This window comes from Hemitrygon akajei, chromosome 1 (genome assembly GCF_048418815.1).
Source record: "Hemitrygon akajei chromosome 1, sHemAka1.3, whole genome shotgun sequence".
NCBI classification, from domain to species: Eukaryota; Metazoa; Chordata; class Chondrichthyes; order Myliobatiformes; family Dasyatidae; genus Hemitrygon; species Hemitrygon akajei.
In genome coordinates, this window is record NC_133124.1 from 156,651,679 (window position 1) to 156,673,132 (window position 21,454).

The 21,454-nt window shown below is 43.6% G+C and overlaps 1 protein-coding gene and 1 pseudogene across 1 annotated transcript in view; one reads left to right on the top strand and one right to left on the bottom strand.

The window, feature by feature from the left end:
- LOC140724919 (uncharacterized) overlaps positions 1-6,904 on the top strand; it is a 47,222-nt pseudogene extending 40,318 nt beyond the window's left edge.
- A 7,920-nt stretch (positions 6,905-14,824) lies between these two features.
- The window catches only part of LOC140724971 (uncharacterized), a 48,025-nt gene continuing 41,395 nt past the window's right edge, over positions 14,825-21,454 (bottom strand). The window contains exons 3-4 of the mRNA XM_073039888.1: positions 16,721-16,794; positions 14,825-16,584 (exon numbers count right to left, since the gene is read on the bottom strand). Of these exons, the coding sequence (XP_072895989.1) occupies positions 16,546-16,584; positions 16,721-16,794 (113 nt within the window). The 3' untranslated portion in view covers positions 14,825-16,545. The remainder of the gene's footprint in view (positions 16,585-16,720; positions 16,795-21,454) is intronic.

Genomic DNA, 21,454 nt, shown 5'->3' on the forward strand with positions numbered 1-21,454 from the left:
TAGCCAGGGCCTATCATATCTCTGAGATTTGCAGGGACATATCATGTCATGGACAAAGCCAATTCATCAGTCTATCAAATCCAGACTGCTCCAGAGAGTTTAGATTGGCATCATATGAACCCACTTGTAGATAGTGAATGTTCTCTGCAAGCTGAGGTCCATAGGCACGTTGCCGATGGGATGCTCTGGATGGAGATGATGATACACTCCGATTTATCTTTCAGACAATCAACAATGGCGACAGTGAAGGAACAGTTGACCCCTTAGTCAGTTGGGCAAACACTTACACTTTGCACCCAGAGCTGAAGGGTAGTTCACTTCATAGTCAGCATCCACAAGGGTGGTTAATGTGAGGCAATCTTTTCCATCCTCTCAGCCAATGCAGAGACAATGGAGGAGAGAAACAGATACATTTGTCACCAAATGATTTAGAAATAAAGCAGGCGAAAGAGAAGCTGAATATCGAGGAGGTATCAGGTAATCAGATAAGTATAGAAGTTGCTCTTGATAGTTTTACTTAAAGATATTCGGAAGTGATTAAATTTGGATTACTACTGAAGAGTATCCTCATAATGTTCAAATGCTCGATTGAAGGTTACATGTTTTCCAATAAAGTGTATTGTTTCCCAATTGTATATTCATTATTCATCTGTACTGATGCAAGTGTAGTGGTAGTTAACAGTGTCATTCCTCTGCCACTCAGTTCGCCACGCCCACATGGGAGGAGTTCACACACCATACAAGCAGGGTTGTCAATAAAGACCCGTTGAGTGTCCTGCATGCGGATGTCCTGGTGTGCTCTGCACTGTCCCTCAATAACATACACAATATGGTGTCAGCAATGGCTCATCAATGCAAAATCAGTGTGTTGAATAACTGACCTCCAGTGGACAAATGCTGATGTATTCTCAGCACCCCAGTTCCAGTGGATTTCACTGAGTTGCAACAGAAAATTTATTTCAGACACAAAACTCATTTTGACAGTATTTCGCGAGGTGTATTATCGTGCTGTTCATTATATGAAATAAAAGCGCAGGCCATTTTCTAAATGGAGGGGAATTTCAAATATCTGAGCTGCAAAGACACTCGGGAGTCCTCGTGCTGGATTCCCTGAAGATTAATTTGCAGGCTGAGTCGTTGGCAAGGAAGGCAAATAATATGTATGCATTAATTTCATGAGGACTAGAATATACACACAAAGATGTGTTATTAAATCTTTAAAAAGCACAGGCGAGAGCTCACTTGGAGTATTGGGTGATGGGCAAATTGCAGTGGTTCAAGTGCTTGCTGAAACAGGAGTTGATTTCAGCCATAACCCAACTCTCAAAGCACTTCATCACCTAAGATAAGAGTGTTACAACAGTCATTAAGGCAGCTCTCCCTGCTCTTCCCGGGCACTGGTATAATTACAGCCCTTTGGAAGCAGGTGGGAGCTTCCAACCATAGCAATGAGATTGAAAGTGTATTTTAATACCCCCGCCAATTGGTCAGCTCTGGTTTTCAGAGCATTACGTTTGTAGGATGTAATGGTCTGCACACCCTGCCAAAATTAACATTCATTCGATGTCGCATGAAACCTCTCTTGGAATTGTTTCTTAGCTCTTGAATTAGCCTTCTGCAAGTCATGCCTCATTTATTTGTACAGACCTGGGTCGCCAGACTTAAATGTCATAGCTGTAACGAGCCTCCTGGTCATCCACAGCTTTTGATCTGGGGTATGTATAATAAGTTCTTGTTGGCACACACTCATCCACACAGGTTTTAATGAAGTTGGTGTCTGCTGTGGCGTACGCACTCACACTCGAAGATGAGTCCCTGAATACACCCGAATCAAAGTTGTCCTGTCAGTGCTCCTGTGCCTCACTTCTCCACATCTTCTTGGTCCTCACTGCTGCTGTTGCAGTATTTGGTGTCTTATGATATGCTGGGAGAAGATGTACAACCAGGTGATCAGACATTCCAGAGTGTGGACATGGGATAGCTCGGTAAGTGATCTTGAAGGTGGCCCAGGGTGTTGGCTTCTCTGGTACCACAAGTGATTACTTGGTAATCATTATTTCGAGACTTTTTCAAGCTGGCCTGTATCAAATCCCCCATAATGACGGTGATGGCATCAGGATGTGCTATTTGTTCCTGTTGATCACATCGCAGAGTTCATTTGGAGCCTGAGGTGGGATGTACATCTGCACCAAAGTGATCGCTGAAATCTCCCACGGCAGGTAAAATGGCCGGCACTTCACCACGTGGTGTTCCAGGAGTAATCTGGAGTACTGTGTGCAGTTTTGGTTACCTATCTGAAGGAGCAATCTCAATACCGTTGGAAGTGGACAGGGTAAGTTGACAAGGATGTTCCCGTGTCTAGATGACCTGGAGTAAGATTGGAGGTCAGGACTTTATTTCATAGAACGTGGAAGATTGAGATTTCAGGGGAACATGAGGGGTACCTTCTTCACTCAGAGGGCCGAGAGAGTCTGGAATGAACTGCCAGCACAAGTGGTGCACACGAGCTCGATTTCAATGTTTAAGCAAAGTCTGGATAGGTAGAGAGGACTATGGTCCCGGAGCAGGTCGATGGTTTAAATGGGTTAGATTGGGCAGAAGGGCCAGTTTCTGTGCTGTACTTGTCAAAGGCTCTGTGGCTGCACTTGGATCTTCCAGCATACATCCCATTAGAACAGCTTTTTAATCCCTTGTTTTTTTTCTTCTTTTTACTAACTGTTTTCCACAATGTTTCCCCCAAAACACTACAGTACTATTCGTCTTTTTTTTCTCCAGTCCTGCGGAAGGATCTCGGCCTGAAACGTCGACTGTATGCTTTTCCATAGATGCTGCCCAGCCTGTTGAGTTTTTCCAGCAATTTGTGCTACTTTTGACTCGGAGAACAAGTCACCTGTGGCATTCACATCACTAATGTACCACACTTCAATGAGAAAGATTACGACCTCTCCTTCATATTCATTGGCATTGTAATCGACGAGTTCACATCATCTTTCACCCGGGGAGCAGGGGGTCAGAGTAAATGTAATGCTACCAGGATTAGCCATGTAGTATAGTCCCACATGACGTTGAGATCAACTTGGGTGGGGGGGTTGGGTATTGGCATTCCATGGAGTTCTTCCCGGGTTCCCATAAATGACCTCGGCGGCTGACACCCCAGTAGTCGAATGAGGAGTGATCCACATGTGGTACAGTGCCAATGGGAGAACCTTTAGCCAATTTAGGCCAGTTTCAGACATCAGTTTGGCCAATTTGTTTTTCGAGGTGCCGTTAGCTCTTCCCACTATACCTGCCACCCTAGGGTGGTAGGTACAGTGGAACTCTTGCTCGATATGCAATACCTCACACAACTCCTTATTTATCCTTCCTACAAAGTGAGGACTATTATCTGAGCTTATGTGTCGGGGTACCCCAAATCCTGGTATAATCTCTGTGAGTAACAGGCTCACTATCGTTGAGCCTTTGTTGTTGGTGGTTGGATAGGCTTCAATCCATCCACTGAACACGTCTACAACTGTTAAACAATACTTATAACATTGTACACGCGGTAATTCAATGAAATCAAGCTGGAAGCATTCAAATGGATCGCCTGGAAGGTGTTTTTTTTTCCCCCCCTGAAGCGCACTTTACTCCTTTTCCCGCATTCATTTTTGGACATATTAAACATGACCGTATTTTATTGTGTGCCGCCTCATTCAACCTAGGGTGCCACCAGGTGCGTAGCAAAATGTTACACATTCCCTCCTTGCCAAGGTGCGTATCAGTATGTAAGCAGTCAATAAGCATTGGTAATAAAGCATCAGGTATACATACTTGACCGACTGCCGTATCCACAGCCACTTCCAGGACAGCGATGACACGCGGGGCATGTGGAAGGGCATCCAGGACATTACCAGCTACAGGACAACATGACCTGACTGTGCAGGTGATGCCTCCGTCCCAGATGCGCTGAATAACTTCTACGCCCGGTGTGAGGCGGAAAAATGACGTGGCGGCGAGGAAGTCCACCCCTCCTGTAAATGACCAGGTGCTGTGTCTCACCGTGGCCGATGTGAGAAGAACCCTGTGCAGGATCAACCCACGGAAGGCTGCTGGACCAGACAACATTCCTGGTAGAGTGCTCAGAGGATGTGCAGACCAGCTAGCAGATGTTCTGACTGACATCTTCAACATCTCCCTGAGCAGCGCCACCGTTCCAATGTGCTTCAAGGCTGCTACCATCGTCCCCGTGTCATAGGTATTCAGTGTCCTGCCTCAATGACTACCGTCCCGTTGCACTCACATCCATCATCATGAAGTGTTTCGAGAGGCTCGTCATAAGGCATATCAAGACACTGCTGCCGCCCTCACTGAACCCCCTGCAGTTTGCGTACCGTCCCTACTGCTCAACAGATTACGCCATTGCCATCACCCTCCACCTGGCCCTAACCCATCTGGGCAAAAAAGACACATACGTTTGGAAGCTGTTCATAGTCTTCAGTTCAGCATTCAACGCAATCATCCCTCAGAAACTGACTGGAAAGCTGAGCCTACTGGGCCTGAACACCTCCCTCTGCAACTGGATCCTAGACTCCCTGACTGGGAGACCTCACCCAGTTCGGATCGGGAGCATCATCTCCAACACCATCACACTGAGCACGGGGGCTCCCCAGGGCTGTTTGTTCACTCCACTGTTCACTCTGGTGACCCACGACTATGCTGCAACACATAGCTTGAAGCACATCATCAAGTTCGCCGATCACACGACAGTGTTGGGTCTCATCAGCAAGAATGACAAGTCAGCTTACATAGAGGAGGTGCAGCGGCTGACGGACTGGTGCAGAGCCAACAACCTGCCTCTGCTTGTGAACAAAACAAAATAGATGATTGTTGACTTCAGGAGGGCACGGAGCGACCACTCCCCGCTGAATATCGACAGCTCCTCGGTAGAGATTTTTAAGAGCACTAAATTTCATGGTGTTCACCTGGTGGAGAATCTCACCTGGTCCCTCAACTCCAGTTCCATAGCAAAGAAAGCCCAGCAGCGTTTCTACTTTCTGCAAAGGCTGAGGAAAGTCCATCTCCTCCCCCCCCCCCCCCCCCCCCACCATCCTCATCACATTCTACAGGGGTTGTATTAAGAGCATCCTGAGCAGCTGCTTCACTGCCTGGTTCGGAAATTGCACCATCTCGGATCGCAAGGCCCTGCAGCGGATAGAGAGGTCAGCTGAGAAGATCATCGGGGTCTCTCTTCCCGCCATTACGGACATTTACACTACACATATTTACATTTCATCATAGCTGATCCATTTTGCCACATCGAACTCTGCAGATTCACCACTCGCTGGCTAAAGAATTTCCCCCTTATTTCTATTCTAAAAAGAGATCCCTCTATTTTGAGGCTGCGTCCTCTGGTCTTGGAGGAAACATTCTCTACAGATCCACTCCAACGACACTTTTCAACATTTGATAGGTTTCAATCAGGACCCTCATAATTTTCCCGAATTCTACACCAGAGGCCCGGAGCAACTCATGTGTCAAGCATTTCAATCCCAGAATCATATTCATGAACCACCTCTGAAACCTATGCACAAATTTTCTGAGAAAAGGGTCCCAAAACTGATCACAATACTCCAAGAGAGGCCTCACCGGTGCTTTATATTTGTATATTTTAGTCCTATCTAAATGAACATTTTAGTTCTATCTAAACATCACATTTGCCTTCCTCATCGCCAACTCAAACCGCAAATTAACCTTCCGTGATTCCTGCACAAAGACTCCAAAGTCTCTTGGCATTTCAGATTTTTGATATTTCTTTCCATTAGACAATAGTGTTCTCTTTAATTTCGTATACTAAAGTACCTGATCAGAAACCGCCCAAAATGCTGTCCTTCACCGATTGATGTATTTTGTAAATATTTTTACAGGTCGAAAACGGCAAAAAGTTTTAAAAATGCAAGGAACCTCAAACACATCAACACGTCAGTTTTGCTGTCTCTGTCCGGATATTTACAGAATGACCAGATATTTCCTTTGTGACACCGACATAATCTGCTGTTGATCCTTGGAGATGAAGAAATATCTCATCCCAGCTGGAAACGTGTTTTGTGTCTGAAACGTGTTTTGTTTTCTGTTGTAGCTCAGTGTTATTCACTGGAACCGGGGTGCTGAGAACACACCAGCATTTATTCACCGGAGATCAGTTCTTCAACTGCATTGATTGTTTGAGGGATTCATTACATCTGATATCTGACTTGATGAATTGACAGAATAAAGAACGAGCTGAGGGAAGTGATTCACTCTCTCATTCCACCTGGAGACGCACCACCGAGATCAAACTGGGAAAAGGCAGTTCACCTGTTCAGACTGTGGGAAGCAATTCACTTGGTCATCGTTCCTGGCCGCGTACAATTGAGTTCACTGGGAAAAAAGTTTAAGATGCATGCTGGATGTTTAACCTTCACAGTTGCTGAACCCAGAGTTATGTTTAAAGTGACACATGGTGTCGGACTCTGAAGATGTTGCTGAGTTCATCAAACCCAGTTCTGCTCCCTGGTCACTGGGCCAGGGAGGAGTTTATTCTGCTGATGTTCACCAGGACAGGATTAATGAGGCTTAGGAACGGAAGCTAACCCTTCTGTGTCTAACTTCAGTGTTACACTTAGCCCTGCCGGAGGAACAGGTACAAAGGCCGGGGACGCAGGGTGATTTAGCGAAGGCTAGATTCAAAGTTACAGGAACTAATCGAAGTGAGCCGGTGGAGACTCTCAAGCAAGTGCAAAAATCGGAAAGGGGAGCATCTTTCCGCATTTGTGATTTGGCTGTGGCCGGTTTTCTCGAGTGTTTCTTGTCCTACTTTGGATCGGCAGAATTTGACACAACAGCAGAGCAGTCACTGTCTGGGGAGCTTGGCATTGCACAGTACTGAAGAGAACAGAAGTGTGGGTGAAATGTTTGATCCTACAGATCCCATACATACTGAAGCATGGGTTCTCAGAAGGATGATACGAGTATTGGAAGAGGAAGTAAGGGAGAAATATAATGAGGATAAGGAGAAACAGGATTCTAAAACGGCCTTTATAAGAGAACAAGGTGAGCAGTGGCAGAATGAAGGAAACGGGGTGCTGATCAGGATCTGCTGCTGTCGAGCTCAACTGCGCCACCTAGCAGATGAGATGGTGGAGGATGTGATCGGAATGCTTACATTCCCAGTTAATGAATACCCGAACACATGGAAATATTCCAATTGCAGACACAAAGGTCTTCTTTTGGTTTTTTTTGCCAGGAATTGCCCGCAACCCAGACAATTTGGCAATGATCAGGATGAAACAAAGTCCCCATGGTCACTGGAGTGTCAACCACGTTACCCACAACATAATGTCCAGGGTGCCAATTAAAAGCCATGACCTTATCCAGAGTTACCTACTGGGACTCCAAGTGCACAATGACGGTGTCAGGCTTCAGTTACGTGGGTGTGTACCGCGACATGGGACGGTGCAGGTAGACACCCTTGTATAATCTAGGGTAGGAGGCTATCCCATCAAATTTTGTTGTGATTCAGGAGATTCCTACACACAGACACATTCAGTGCAACGTTGGGAAATACAGAATGCTATTAATTTAACTGGATACAGTGGACACTCACAAATACCGGATTTGACTATGCCACGGAGGATATTGTGTTACAAGAAGAGGTTTGAACCCTTTGCAATTACCTGGTGTACTGTTACTTATAAAATGTGGTCTGTTCTTCATCTAAGTCACAATGATAAACAAACACAAACTGCCTAAACTAATAAACAAAAACAATTATACTTTTCATATCTTTATTGAACATATTATTTTTCAATATTTACAATCCAGGCTGGAAAAAGTATGTAAACCCTTGTATTTAATGATTGGTAGAATCTCCTTTAGAGGCAAGAACCTCAACCATGCGCTTCCTCTAGCTGCTGATCAGACCACACGGCAAAGAGGAATTTTAGACCACTCCCTCCATTCAAGGCTGTTTCAGTTCATCAATATTTCTGGTAGACAAACTCTTTCTTGCAACTGCAGTTGGGACAACTTACTGTGCTCCACAGGGTTGTGCTCATAGACTTGGCAACTGCTCAAGAACATATTAGAGGAATTGATTTTATTCGGTAAACAGGTCTGTTATTAAGACGGTGATGTATTCGAATGCAGCCAACCACAGATTTTTTTTCTTTACTAATCGTCTGTTTCTACAAATGAGAAACAATTCTGGACTCCAGGAATTTGAGGAACTGTTACAGACCATGTTACTGTCTGCTCCATCAGTGAACTGCTCTGTGACAGAGGTGTTGGACTGCGTACAGACCATGTTACTGTCTGCTCCATCAGTGAACTGCTCTGTGACAGAGGTGTTGGACTGCGTACAGACCATGCTACTGTCTGCTCCATCAGTGAACTGCTCTGTGATGGAGATGCTAGACTGCGTACAGACCGTGTTACTGTCTGCTACATGAGTGAGCTGCTCTTTGACGGAGGTGCTAGACTGTATACAGACCATGCTACTGTCTGCTCCATCAGTGAGCTGCTCTGTGACGGAGGTGCTAGACTGTATACAGACCGTGTTACTGTCTGCTCCATCAGTGAGCTGCTCTGTGACGGAGATGCTAGACTGCGTACAGACCGTGTTACTGTCTGCTCCATCAGTGAACTGCTCTGTGATGGAGGTGTTGGACTGGGTACAGACCGTGTTACTGTCTGCTCCATCAGTGAGCTGCTCTGTGATGGAGGTGTTGGACTGTGTACAGACCGTGTTACTGTCTGCTCCATAAGAGAGCTGCTCTGTGGCAGAGATGCTGGACAGGGTACAGACTGTGTTGCTGTCTGCTCCATCAGTGAGCTGCTCTGTGATGGAGGTGTTGGACTGGGTCCAGACCGTGTTACTGTCTGCTCCATAAGAGAGCTGCTCTGTGGCAGAGATGCTGGACAGGGTACAGACCGTGTTACTGTCTGCTCCATCAGTGAGCTGCTCTGTGATGGAGGTGTTGGACTGTGTACAGACCGTGTTACTGTCTGCTCCATAAGAGAGCTGCTCTGTGGCAGAGATGCTGGACAGGGTACAGACCGTGTTACTGTCTGCTCCATCAGTGAGCTGCTCTGTGACGGAGGTGCTAGACTGTATACAGACCGTGTTACTGTCTGCTCCATCAGTGAGCTGCTCTGTGACGGAGGTGCTAGACTGTATACAGACCGTGTTACTGTCTGCTCCATCAGTGAGCTGCTCTGTGACGGAGGTGCTAGACTGTATACAGACCATGTTACTGTCTGCTCCATCAGTGAGCTGCTCTGTGATGGAGGTGTTGGACTGTGTACAGACCGTGTTACTGTCTGCTCCATAAGAGAGCTGCTCTGTGGCAGAGATGCTGGACAGGGTACAGACTGTGTTGCTGTCTGCTCCATGAGTGAGCTGCTCTGTGATGGAGGTGTTGGACTGGGTAAAGACCGTGTTACTGTCTGCTCCATCAGTGAGCAGCTCTGTGATGGAGGTGTTGGACAGGGTACAGACCGTGTTACTGTCTGCTCCATCAGTGAGCTGCTCTGTGACGGAGGTGCAGGACTGCGTACAGACCGTGTTACTGTCTGCTCCATGAGTGAGCTGCTCTGTGACGGAGGTGCTAGACTGCGTACAGACCGTGTTGCTGTCTGCTCCATCAGTGAGCTGCTCTGTGACGGAGGTGCTAGACTGCGTACAGACCGTGTTGCTGTCTGCTCCATCAGTGAGCTGCTCTGTGACGGAGGTGCTAGACTGCGTACAGACCGTGTTGCTGTCTGCTCCATCAGTGAGCTGCTCTGTGACGGAGGTGCTAGACTGCGTACAGACCGTGTTGCTGTCTGCTCCATCAGTGAGCTGCTCTGTGACGGAGGTGTTGGACTGCGTACAGACCGTGTTACTGTCTGCTCCATGAGTGAGCTGCTCTTTGACGGAGGTGTTGGACTGCGTACAGACCGTGTTGCTGTCTGCTCCATAAGAGAGCTGCTCTGTGACAGAGATGCTGGACTGGGTACAGACTGTGTTGCTGTCTGCTACATGAGTGCAAAGGAGGCATCAGAGTTGATGCATGAAGACAGTGTGCAGTGAGACCCTAGGTGAGTGTTGTGGATGCTCTCTTGCGATCGAAAGACCCTGCCAGACATTGACAATGTAAGATGCTGGAGGTTTTTTTCCCTTGTATGGTGATGTGACAGATGGTGGCGTACCTGCGTGGCCTCGGTTGTAGTGAAGACTAGGCTTGTATCCACGGGTAGCCTGCTACTGCAGTCCAGGAGAGGACATGCTGGAGGCCGCGTAGCGTGGCATCCGTGCTTAGTAGGGGGCTGCACTTCCAGCCTAATGAGCCACTCCCCACCCCATCCACCCCATCTTGGCTGCAGATGAATGCCGTTTTGTTCGGCTGTATTCATGTGTGATTGATTGCTAATTAAATTTGAATTTGATTTGATTTTGATCTGCCTTTTGATCTAATTATTGTTAGGATTTAGCAGGTTAATGTTTATAGAGAGCAGGTCTCGATTGCCATTCCAGCAGGACGACGAGGACAGGATATGTACACACGGGGAGACGTGGGTGAAAGCTGAAGATATTGCAGAGGACTCAAAAGGCCAGAAAAATTATTTTAGACGCCAGGTGGTATTTTCTAACTGCAAACACAACTGTGGCAGGATGCAAGGAGAGGTGTCTATAGAATGCCCTGATCCCAAATGCCTGAGGCAATATAGATTTCTGAAATAACTGTAGAGAAGACTTGTCAGAGTTTGTTAAGACAGTGAATTTTGTGTGAAATAGCATCTACAATATGGCCGATTCAGAAATCTAATGAGAGTTGGAGACACACCATAGATTACCGGGAATTGAATACAGACCACTTTATCTGCCTGCACTGTAGTAACAAGTCACAAGAACATGATCCAGCAGAATACTGTAGCAAGATGTTTCATAGCACTGCAAATAAGGAATGGATTTTGTTCCATTCCTTTTCAAACAGGGAATCAGTATAAAACTGCTTTCATTTGGAGAGGACAATTGTATAAATGGACAGTTTGCAATAATGATTTAATAATTCATCCTTTTTCCATCAATGGTTGCCAATTGCTTTTTCATCTCAACAGTGTTTAATTCAATATGGAGATGATCTAATGTAACAGACAAAGACCCAAGAGGAGCATTATGGGTTAGGTAAAGAACTACTGCAAATGTTACAGGAGGTCAGTTACTGGACAGTGGTCATAACCCCTGGGAAACGAGAGTGCAAAACAGTGTGTGAATGTAGTGGTAAAACTACCTCTCTCCACAAATGAGAGGGGATTGAAGTTGATTTGGTAGGGTATTGCAGAGATCACATAAATGGCTTTCTCAGCAACGTTTACCTGTTTATGGAGCTCCTGAAGAAAGGAGATTCATGGGAATGGAAAACAGAGCACACCAAGGTGGTGTCAGATCTTGAAACTGGCCTTGCAGAAACCCCTGCTCTTTAGACCCCACACAATTCTGAGACATTCTCTTTGGAGTCATGGCCACCAGTAACACAATATCAGCTGTGTTCCTCCAGGAGGCACGTGGCCGACTGGAGAGAGTGACATGTGCATCTCGACAGCTTACTCCCGTCAGATGATTTACAACATCTGAGTGGCATCTATCCGCAGTGTTTTCAATAGTTAACCATTTCACTTCTATGGTCGTTCTTAATCCACTCACCATTTTAACAGAACAAACTCCAATTCAGCTTATTCTGGATGGTAGTATCAAGGATAGAACAGTCAGTCAAACTCGAATAGTCCGAAGGACATTGTTATTATGGGGCCGTAATGTCTTTGTTAACTGTGTTAATGGTACAAACATGCTCGCAGACAATTTAACTTACCAGCTGAACCTCAAGAGTGTCAGGTGACAGTAATACAAGTATAGAATGGACCATTCATTCCCATTTTAAAATCAGGAGAGGAAAATAAAGACTTTCAACAAGTAATTTCATCTTTACGGATATTTGTTGCTGTATCGTCATCAGTTCAGGATGGAGAGAGACTTACAGGGTGGTATATATGTGGAGGGTGAGGAAGGAGTAGAGATGGAAAGTGTTGCAATCACGTTACCCACAACAATGAGTGCACAAGTGGCAGAGCTTGCTGCTATAGCTTTTGTTGTCAGCCATCCAGACTGATATCTTTCAGGGTCAGTCATACACTCAGATATTATGTATGTTTGTAACAGTTTGACTGAATATTTACCATGGGAAGTGAGAGGATATGTCTGAGCAGATGGTAAACCAATACCATCAACACCCTTGTTGAAGCAGATATTTGAGATGGCATGAGGAAACTCGGATGGAGTGAAAAAGGTGAAGCTCACTTAAAGTCATCCCTGTAAGGGGAAAGGAAGGCTGACGGGTTCGCCATAAACTGGGAGCAAGATGTGGGGGAAAACGGAATCAAGATATAGAGGGAGTGACGGCACTGAAACCAGCAAACAGTAAGTCTATAGACATTGTCACGGAACTGCAACAGGATCAAGAGTGAGCGAAGGTACAGAGAGGAAATCATTCTGCAGACTATGGGAAATATCCGGGAATACAGATACAGAATAAGATTGTACTTAATAATGGGAGATTTGTGGTGCCAGAAGGTGAAATAAACCAGATGATATATTAGTGCCAGGATATTTGTGGGCACAGATAGATCTATGGAACAGTTGAGGAATCTGTGTTAGTGGCAAAAATGTGAGGATGTGAGGAGTATAACTTTATAGTAAGAGCTGTTTGATTTGTGCCCAATATAACTCAGATAAAATGGCTAGAAAAGCAATTCAAGACACTTACCCCGTAGATGGACCATGCGTTAACCTGCAGATTGATTTTGTTGGACATTTACCTCCATCCCGTGGAGGACTGGAATATATTCCAGTGATCGTGGATACTTTCAGCAAGAGGATAGAGGCTTTCCCAACTAGAAATAACACAACTAAGGTTACTGCCAGGAATTTGTCGGAGAGTTTTTACACACAGGGTCCTGCTTCAGGAAGGACAAGAGGGTGTGACTTCAGGATTGAAGGAGGTCCTTTCAGAACTGAGATGTGGAGAAATTACTTTAGTCAAGGAGTGGTAAATCTGTGGAATTTGTTGCCATGAGCGGCTGTGGAGGATAAGTCATTGTGTGTATTTAAGACAGAGGTAGGTAGGTTCTTGATTTGCCAGGGTATCAAAGGGTATGGGGTGAAAGCTGGGAATGGAGAGGAATGGGTGAAGCCCAAGATTGAATGGCAGAGCAGTCTTAATGTACCAAATGGCCTACTTCTGCTCCTATGTCTTATGGTCTTCAAAGGGGCTACCACTCAACTACAACTTCATTGTGAATGCAATGATGCTGTTGTCATGGACACAAATCAGAAATGAAGTCATGGGTCAGCATGTGTCCCAGGCAACTCAATACCAGTTGCTCTGGAGCCCTAAGATCTATTGTGTATACAGTACCTTGTCCCATGGTGTGGTCGACAACAACTGATACCACAACCAGTGCCAACCATTACTAGTCCCCGTGAAGATATTCACGGCAGCAGGATCTGTATAAGAAAAAGAACAGAAAGTCAAATTTCTCCTGTCCCAGGATATAGAATTATTCTCATGGCATTATTCTCATGTACTTTGCTTCAGTCTTCAGCGAAGACGAGACTAGCAGCATGCAGGAAGTTCGAGTGTGTCAGGGGGCAGGAGTGAGCGCATACGTCAGAGAAGATGCTTGGGAAGGTGAAAGGTCTGAAGGCCTGGACCAGATGGACTACATCCTATGGTTCTGAAAGAGGTATCTGAAGATATGGTGGAGACATTTATTTTTTAATTTTCTCAATATCCTGGAATAGATCCTGAGAACTGGACAATTACAAATGTTACTGCACTCTTTCAGAAGGGAGGGAGGCAGCAGAAGGGAAATTACAGGCCAGTTAGAATCACTGCAGTGGTTGGAAGAATGTTGGAGTCAATTATCAAACGTGAGGTTTCAGAGTACTTAGCGGCACATGTGATAACAGGCCAAAGTCAGCAACGATTTCAAAAGTAGAAATCTTTCCTGACCAATTTATTGGAATTTAAATATCAAAGTGCATTTATTAACAAATCATTTGTACATTATACAACTTGGATGAAAATTTCAATGTTAGTCTGATATTTATATCTTGGATTAAATTAATACACCTTACCCCTTCGGCTTCGGTATTTACCAGTAATCAAAGATCTCCCTTTTTTCAGTGATTTTGCGGTACTAGGCAGGGTTGCCCTCTTAGTTTAGTCCATTATTATTCGATATTGCCTTGGAACCTTTAGCTATTACTAATCGTGACTCGCATAATATACTTGGCATTACCCACGGGAATAAGATACACAAGTTATCACTATATGCAGATGATTTATTACTACATATCTCTAACCCTGAGAAATCAATTCTGGCAGTAATATCCTTGCTTGCTCAGTTTAGTGACTTCTCTGGTTACAAACTGAATCTTAGTAAGAGTGGACTTTTTCCATTAAGTTTGCAGGTTCCAATTTATAAGCATTCACTATTCAGATTGATTACAGATTATTTTACTTACCTGGGTGTTAAAATTACTAAGAAGCATAAGGACTTATTTAAGCTGAATTTTTTTAATGTTAATTACCGTAGATTTCGCACTACAGAGCGCACCTGATTAAAAGCCGCTGGCTCTAATTTTAGAAAGAAAATCAATTTTGTACTTGTACAGGCCGCACCGGATTTTAGGCCGCACCGGATTTTAGGCCGCAGGTGTCCCACGTTGTAATATGAGATATTTACACAGAAAGATATTACACGTGAGGATTTTTTAACTTTTAATTAAATCCATATGGTAACAAACAAATACATATTGCAAATGCTTTTTTTCGAACTGTGCCTGTAATACGGCTATTTTTAAATATACATACGTATCGGTAACACACAAATTACGTTGCATATACATTCCAATATCTCCTAGCGACTGGTAAAAATATATATACTGCTGCCTACCAGGAAAAGTTATTGATTGCCTTTAACTTAAAAGCAGCGTTTTGGCTCCGCCGCTCCGCCGCTCCCCCCCGCCTTCCCATTTATTGCAAACCGGTATTTCCCACAAGACGCGGTGAAACCAGATGTGACGTCTAGCATTCCGGGCTGTAGTACAGAAAACATACTAACAAATGAATTACTAAGCGAAAATATTATAAACTAAATAACTGCCATAAAGGCAGCACAATGCTTTTCTTCGAGTGTTTTCCATGTTGATGAGGGTGAGTACAAATGACTGATTTACAATAATTTAATTGTGAAAGTGCGCTTGATTTATCGTACAATTTCATTGGACCTCTGTGAACTACTCATCAATTTTATTGGTCTACTGTTACTAGGCAAAATGTTTTTGGCGGCATGAAAAAAAATCATGCATTAGCCGCACCGTAGTAAAGGCCGCAGTGTTCAACGCTGATCAAAATGTGGGAAAAAAGTAGCGGCTTAAAATCCGGAATCTACGGTAATCAGGTTAAACAATTGTTTGCTAAATGGTCCCCATTGTCTTTATCACTGATAGGCCGAATCAATGCTATTAAAATGATTATTCTACCTAAATTCTTATATCTATTTCAAGTGGTACCAATTTTTATTCCTAAATCCTTTTTTGATACTGTTGATTCTAAAATTTCTTCATATATATATATATATGGCAGAATAATAATCCTAGACTAAGTAAAAAATACTTACAGAAGTCCAAAACAGATGGTGGTATTTCATAGCCGAATTTTATGATTTTATTACTGGGCAATTAATATTTTTATATTTGATATTTTAGACACAAGATTAGGATATAATTCCAAGTCCACAATGGGTAAACCTTGGATGTAATTCTGTACAAGGATTCTCATTGGTTTCTATTTTAGGAACTTTTCTTGCCTTTGTCCTCTCTAAATTGAATAAACAAATGTCTAATCCAATAATCAAATACACGTTACAAATATCACAATCAGAATCAGACATTAATCGCCAAGTACCTATGCACATACAAGGAATTTACTTCCGGCAGATGTTGTCTCTCTGCTCATAACAATAATAATGATAAATATAAATGAAAATATAGATTATACATACAGGTAGTGCAATCCAAGTAATAGTTAGCCGCCAGCGAAAATATGGTTTCAATTTTGTAAATTTTTTGGTTTGAACAAATTTATTGTATCAACCCCTATTATATATATTTTTTCCAACCCTCGGTTATGGATCAAGCCTTTTTTATATGGAAAATGAAGGGTATAATGTGTTTCTGTGATGTATTCTTGGATAACTGTTTCATGTCGTTTGAACAGTTGTCTAATAAATATAGTTTGCCCAGATCCCATTTTTCTAGATATTTACAAATTAGAAACTAATTAAATACTACGCTACCTACACATCCGACTTCATATCCAACTGATATCACAGAAATTTTTTTAGGCTTAAATCCTTATCGGAAGGGTTTAATAGCAACCATTTATGATATAATTATTAAAATACAGCCAGGTATATGTGATAAAATTACGAATGAATGGGAAAGGGAACTTCAACTTCACTTACCTAGAGAGAAATGGGAGAAAATGTTTCAATTAGTTAACTTTTCCTCTATATGTGCTAAACATAAATTGATTGAAGGTGGACAAATTAATTGATAGGACACACATGTGTAAAGATAAACAAGCTCGTTTTTACTCACATATAAATCCTGTTTCTGACAGATGTCATTCTGAGCTAGCTTCTTTGACTCATATGCCTTGGTATTGTCCTGTTCTGAAAAAATTTTGGAAAGATATTTTTGATATTATTTCCAACAGTTTTGCGTATTGATTTACAACTTCATCCTATTACTGCAATTTTTGATTTACCAATGATGGAACATAGTTTTTTTTATCCTCTTCAGCTTGTCGGATGATTGAATGTGTTACATTAATGGCTAGAAGATCCATTTTATTGAATTGAAAAGAGACCAATCCTCCTACTACATTTCAATGGTTTTCCCAAACTATATCATGGTTAAATTTAGAAAAAAAAATCAGAAGTGTCACTTGGTTAAATTTGAAGAGACTTGGAATCCATTTATTCAACACTTTCATTTGATGTAGTTTGACCTTTTCCGAATCCTTTTTATTAACCTAGAATATATGGATAGGGGAGCAGAGTTAATGACATTAATGATTGTATTTGTTGTAATATATTAGCCCAGCCTTGTTTTGTTATGTTTACATTAGTTTTTGATTCAGTTTAGTTTAGTTTTTTTTCACTTTGGGATTTTTTCTCTTCATATTTTTTTCATTTTTCATTTATTATCATGGTTAATTATATTTAGAGTTTGGGAGGTCTAGTATACTTGTATTATCCATAGCGTTTACTTGCATATGTCAATTACCAATAATGTAATCCTAAACTCTTTGTATTTCCACTGTTACACTGTTACTATATGATTTTGAAAATTAATAAAAAGATTAAAAAAGAAAGAAAGTAAGAACTTTGAGATTTGTCTCCTTGCAGGCAGCTACCAATCAAAGAAACCCAAAAACATAAAACTCCATGAAACACACAAGGTGCAGAGAGAAATTAAAAGCAAATCGTGCAAAAATAAAAGAAAGCGAATACTGTTCAGAGTGAAAGTGAGTCCATGGACAGAAAGTCTGGAGCAGCCGGATCCGGGAGGCCACGGCCAAAGCTCAGTTCACCAGAGAGGTCAGTAAACAATGCGGTGAATCTGCCCGATCTGGACTTCTCTGGTTTCAACACCCTGCATTTTCAGTCCATCTCGCCTGGCATTTAAATTGTCCAGATATCAGCTTGGTCCTTGATCAATAAATCTATGGAATAATAGCCATTGAAAGATATTATTATTCACAGTCATTGAAAGACTGCACAACGAGAAGGCAGAAGATAACAAACTGAGCAAATGCAAAAATTAATATTAATAATAATAACAACAACAATATAAATAAATAAGCAAGCAAGCAATAAATATTGAGAACATGTAATGAAGAGACCTTGTGAATGAGTAATTGGTTGTGGGAAACATTCAATGATGGGGAGTGTGAAGCTGAGTGAAGTTATCCCCTTTGGTTTAAGAGCTTGATGGTTCACGATGTTGGATCTCTGCTAATTTCCGAACCTTAGCGTTCTTCAGAAGTCAGGAATGATGACCTGACTTGATTACAACTATTGCTCACTGGAGACTTCAAACTGCTCTACTGCTTTCTGCCAGTGGGTGGGGATGAACCACAATACAATATGAAAAATACACAAGGGTCTTAAAAAATACAATCCTCATATAAATATTATTTAACAACAAACTGAGGTTTCCAATAAGAGGTAAGAACTATTCCTGAACTTGTGGTGTGAGTTCTGAAGCTCCTCTACCATCTTTGCGATGTCAGCAGTGTAAAGTGAGAATGCCTTGGGTGGTGGGTGTTCATGATAGATACTGCTTTCCCTATAATAATGTTTCATGTAGATATGCTGACTGGGCTAGAGGGCTTCACCCGTGACAATGTTTCATGTGGATGTGCTGACTGGGATAGACTGGGATAGAGAGCTTTACCCATGACAATGTTTCATGTAGACATGCTGACTGGGATAGAGGGTTTTACCCGTGACAATGTTTCATGTGGATGTGTTGACTAGGATAGAGGGATTTACCCGTGACAATGTTTCATGTAGACGTGCTGACTGGGATAGAGGGCTTCACCCGTGACAATATTTCATGTAGATGTGCTGACAGACTTCCTGACTGGAGAACCTCAGTCAGTCCGGATCGGGAACAGCATCTCCAACACCATCACACTGAGCACGGGGGCCCCCAGGGCAGGGTGCTCAGTCCACTGCTGTTCACTCTGCTGACCCATGACACAGCTCGAACCACATCATCAAGTTCACCAATGCCACAACTGTGGTGCGTCTCATCAGCAAGAACGATGAGTCAGCTAACAGAGAGGTGGTGCAGCAGCTAACGGACTGGTGCAGAGCCAACAACCTGTCTCTGAATGTGAACAAAACAAAAGAGATGGTTGTTGACTTCAGGAGAGCATGGAGCGACCACTCCCTGCTGAACATCAAGGACTCCTCAGTAGAGATTGTTAAGAACACCAAATTTCATGGTGTTCAATTGGCAGAGAATCTCACCTGGTCCCTCAACACCAGTTCCGCAGCAAAGAAAGTCCAGCAGTGTTTCTACTTTCTGCAAAGACTGAGGGAAGTCCATCTCCCACCACCTCCCCCCCATCCTCATGACATTCTACAGGGATTGTATTGATAGTATCCTGAGCAGCAGTATCACTGCCTGGTTCGGAAATTGCACCATTTCAGATTGCTAGACCCTGCAGCGGATAGTGAGATCAGCTGAGAAGATCATCGGGGTCTCTCTTCCCACCATTACGGACATTTACACCACATGCTGCATCCACAAAGCAAATAGGACTATGAAGGACCCCACACACCCCTCATACAAACTCTTCTCCCTCCTGCCATCTGGGAAAAGACATCGAAGTGACCAGACTATGTAAGTTTCTTCCCCCAAGCTATCAGACTCCTCAATACCCAGAGCCTGGACTGACACCTTACTGCCCTGTTGCCCTGTTTATTATTTATTGTAACGCCTGCACTGTTTTGTGCACTCTCTGCAGTCCTGGGTAGGTCTGTAGACTAGTTTAGTTTTTTCTGTGTTTTTTTTTTATGTACTTCAGTCTAGTTTTTGTACAGTGTCATGTAACAACAAAGTCCTCAAAAAACATTGTCTCAGTTTTTACTGTGTACGGTACATAGAAGCTATGGTCAAACTGACAATAAAAAGTGACTTGAATTGACTGACTGGGATAGAGGGCTTTACCCATGACAATGTTTCATGTGGATGTGCTGACTGGGGAGAGGGTTTTACCCGTGACAACATTTCATGTGTTGTGCTGACTGGGGGAGAGGGCTTTACCCGAGATAATGTTTCATGTGGATGTGCTGACAGGGATAGAGGGATTTACCCGTGACAACGTTTCATGTGTTGTTCTGACTGGGATAGGGGGCTTTACCCGTGACAATGTTTCATGTGTTGTGCTGACTGGCATAGAGGGCTTTACCCGTGACAATGTTTCATGTAGACGTGCTGACTGGGGAGAGGGCTTTACACATGACAAAGTTTCATGTAGACGTGCTGTCTGGGATAGAGGGCTTTACCTGTGACAATGTTTCATGTAGACGTGCTGACTGCGATAGAGGGCTTTACCCGTGACAACGTTTCATGTGTTGTGCTGACTGGGATAGAGGGCTTTACCCGTGACAATGTTTCATGTAGACGTGCTGACTGGGAAAGAGGGCTTTACCCGTGACAATGTTTCATGTGAATGTGCTGACTGGGGAGAGGGCTTTACCCGTGACAACATTTCATGTGTTGTGCTGACTGGGGGAGAGGGCTTTACCCGAGATAATGTTTCATGTGGATGTGCTGACAGGGATAGAGTGATTTACCCATGACAACGTTTCATGTGTTGTGCTGACTGGGATAGAGGGCTTTACCCGTGACAACGTTTCATGTGTTGTGCTGACTGGGGGAGAGGACGTTACCCGTGACAATGTTTCATGTGTTGTGCTGACTGGGATAGAGGGATTTACCCGTGACAATGTTTCATGTAGATGTGCTGACTGCGATAGAGGGCTTTACCCATGACAATGTTTCATGTAGACATGCTGACTGCGATAGAGGGCTTTACCCGTGACAACATTTCATGTGTTGTGCTGACTGGGATAGAGGGCTTTACCCGTGACAATGTTTCATGTAGACGTGCTGACTGGGAAAGAGGGCTTTTCCCGTGACAATTTTTCATGTGGATGTGCTGACTGGGGAGAGGGCTTTACCCGTGACAACATTTCATGTGTTGTGCTGACTGGGGGAGAGGGCTTTACCCAAGATAATGTTTCATGTCGATGTGCTGACAGGGATAGACTGATTTACCCATGACAACGTTTCATGTGTTGTGCTGACTGGGATAGAGGGCTTTACCCGTGATGACATTTCATGTGTTGTGCTGACTGGGATAGAGGGCTTTACCCGTGACAATATTTCATGTAGACGTGCTGACTGGGAAAGAGGGCTTTACCCGTGACAATGTTTCATGTAGGCGTGCTGACTGGGAAAGAGGGCTTTACCCGTGACAATGTTTCATGTAGACGTGCTGACTGGGATAGAGGGCTTCACCCGTGACAATGTTTCATGTGTTGTGCTGACTGGGGAAGAGGACTTTACCCATGACAATGTTTCATGTAGACGTGCTGTCTGGGATAGAGGTCTTTACGCGTGACAACATTTCATGTGTTGTGCTGACTGGGATAGAGGGCTTTACCCGTGACAATGTTTCATGTAGACGTGCTGACTGGGAAAGAGGGCTTTACCCGTGACAATGTTTCATGTAGATGTGCTGACTGGGAT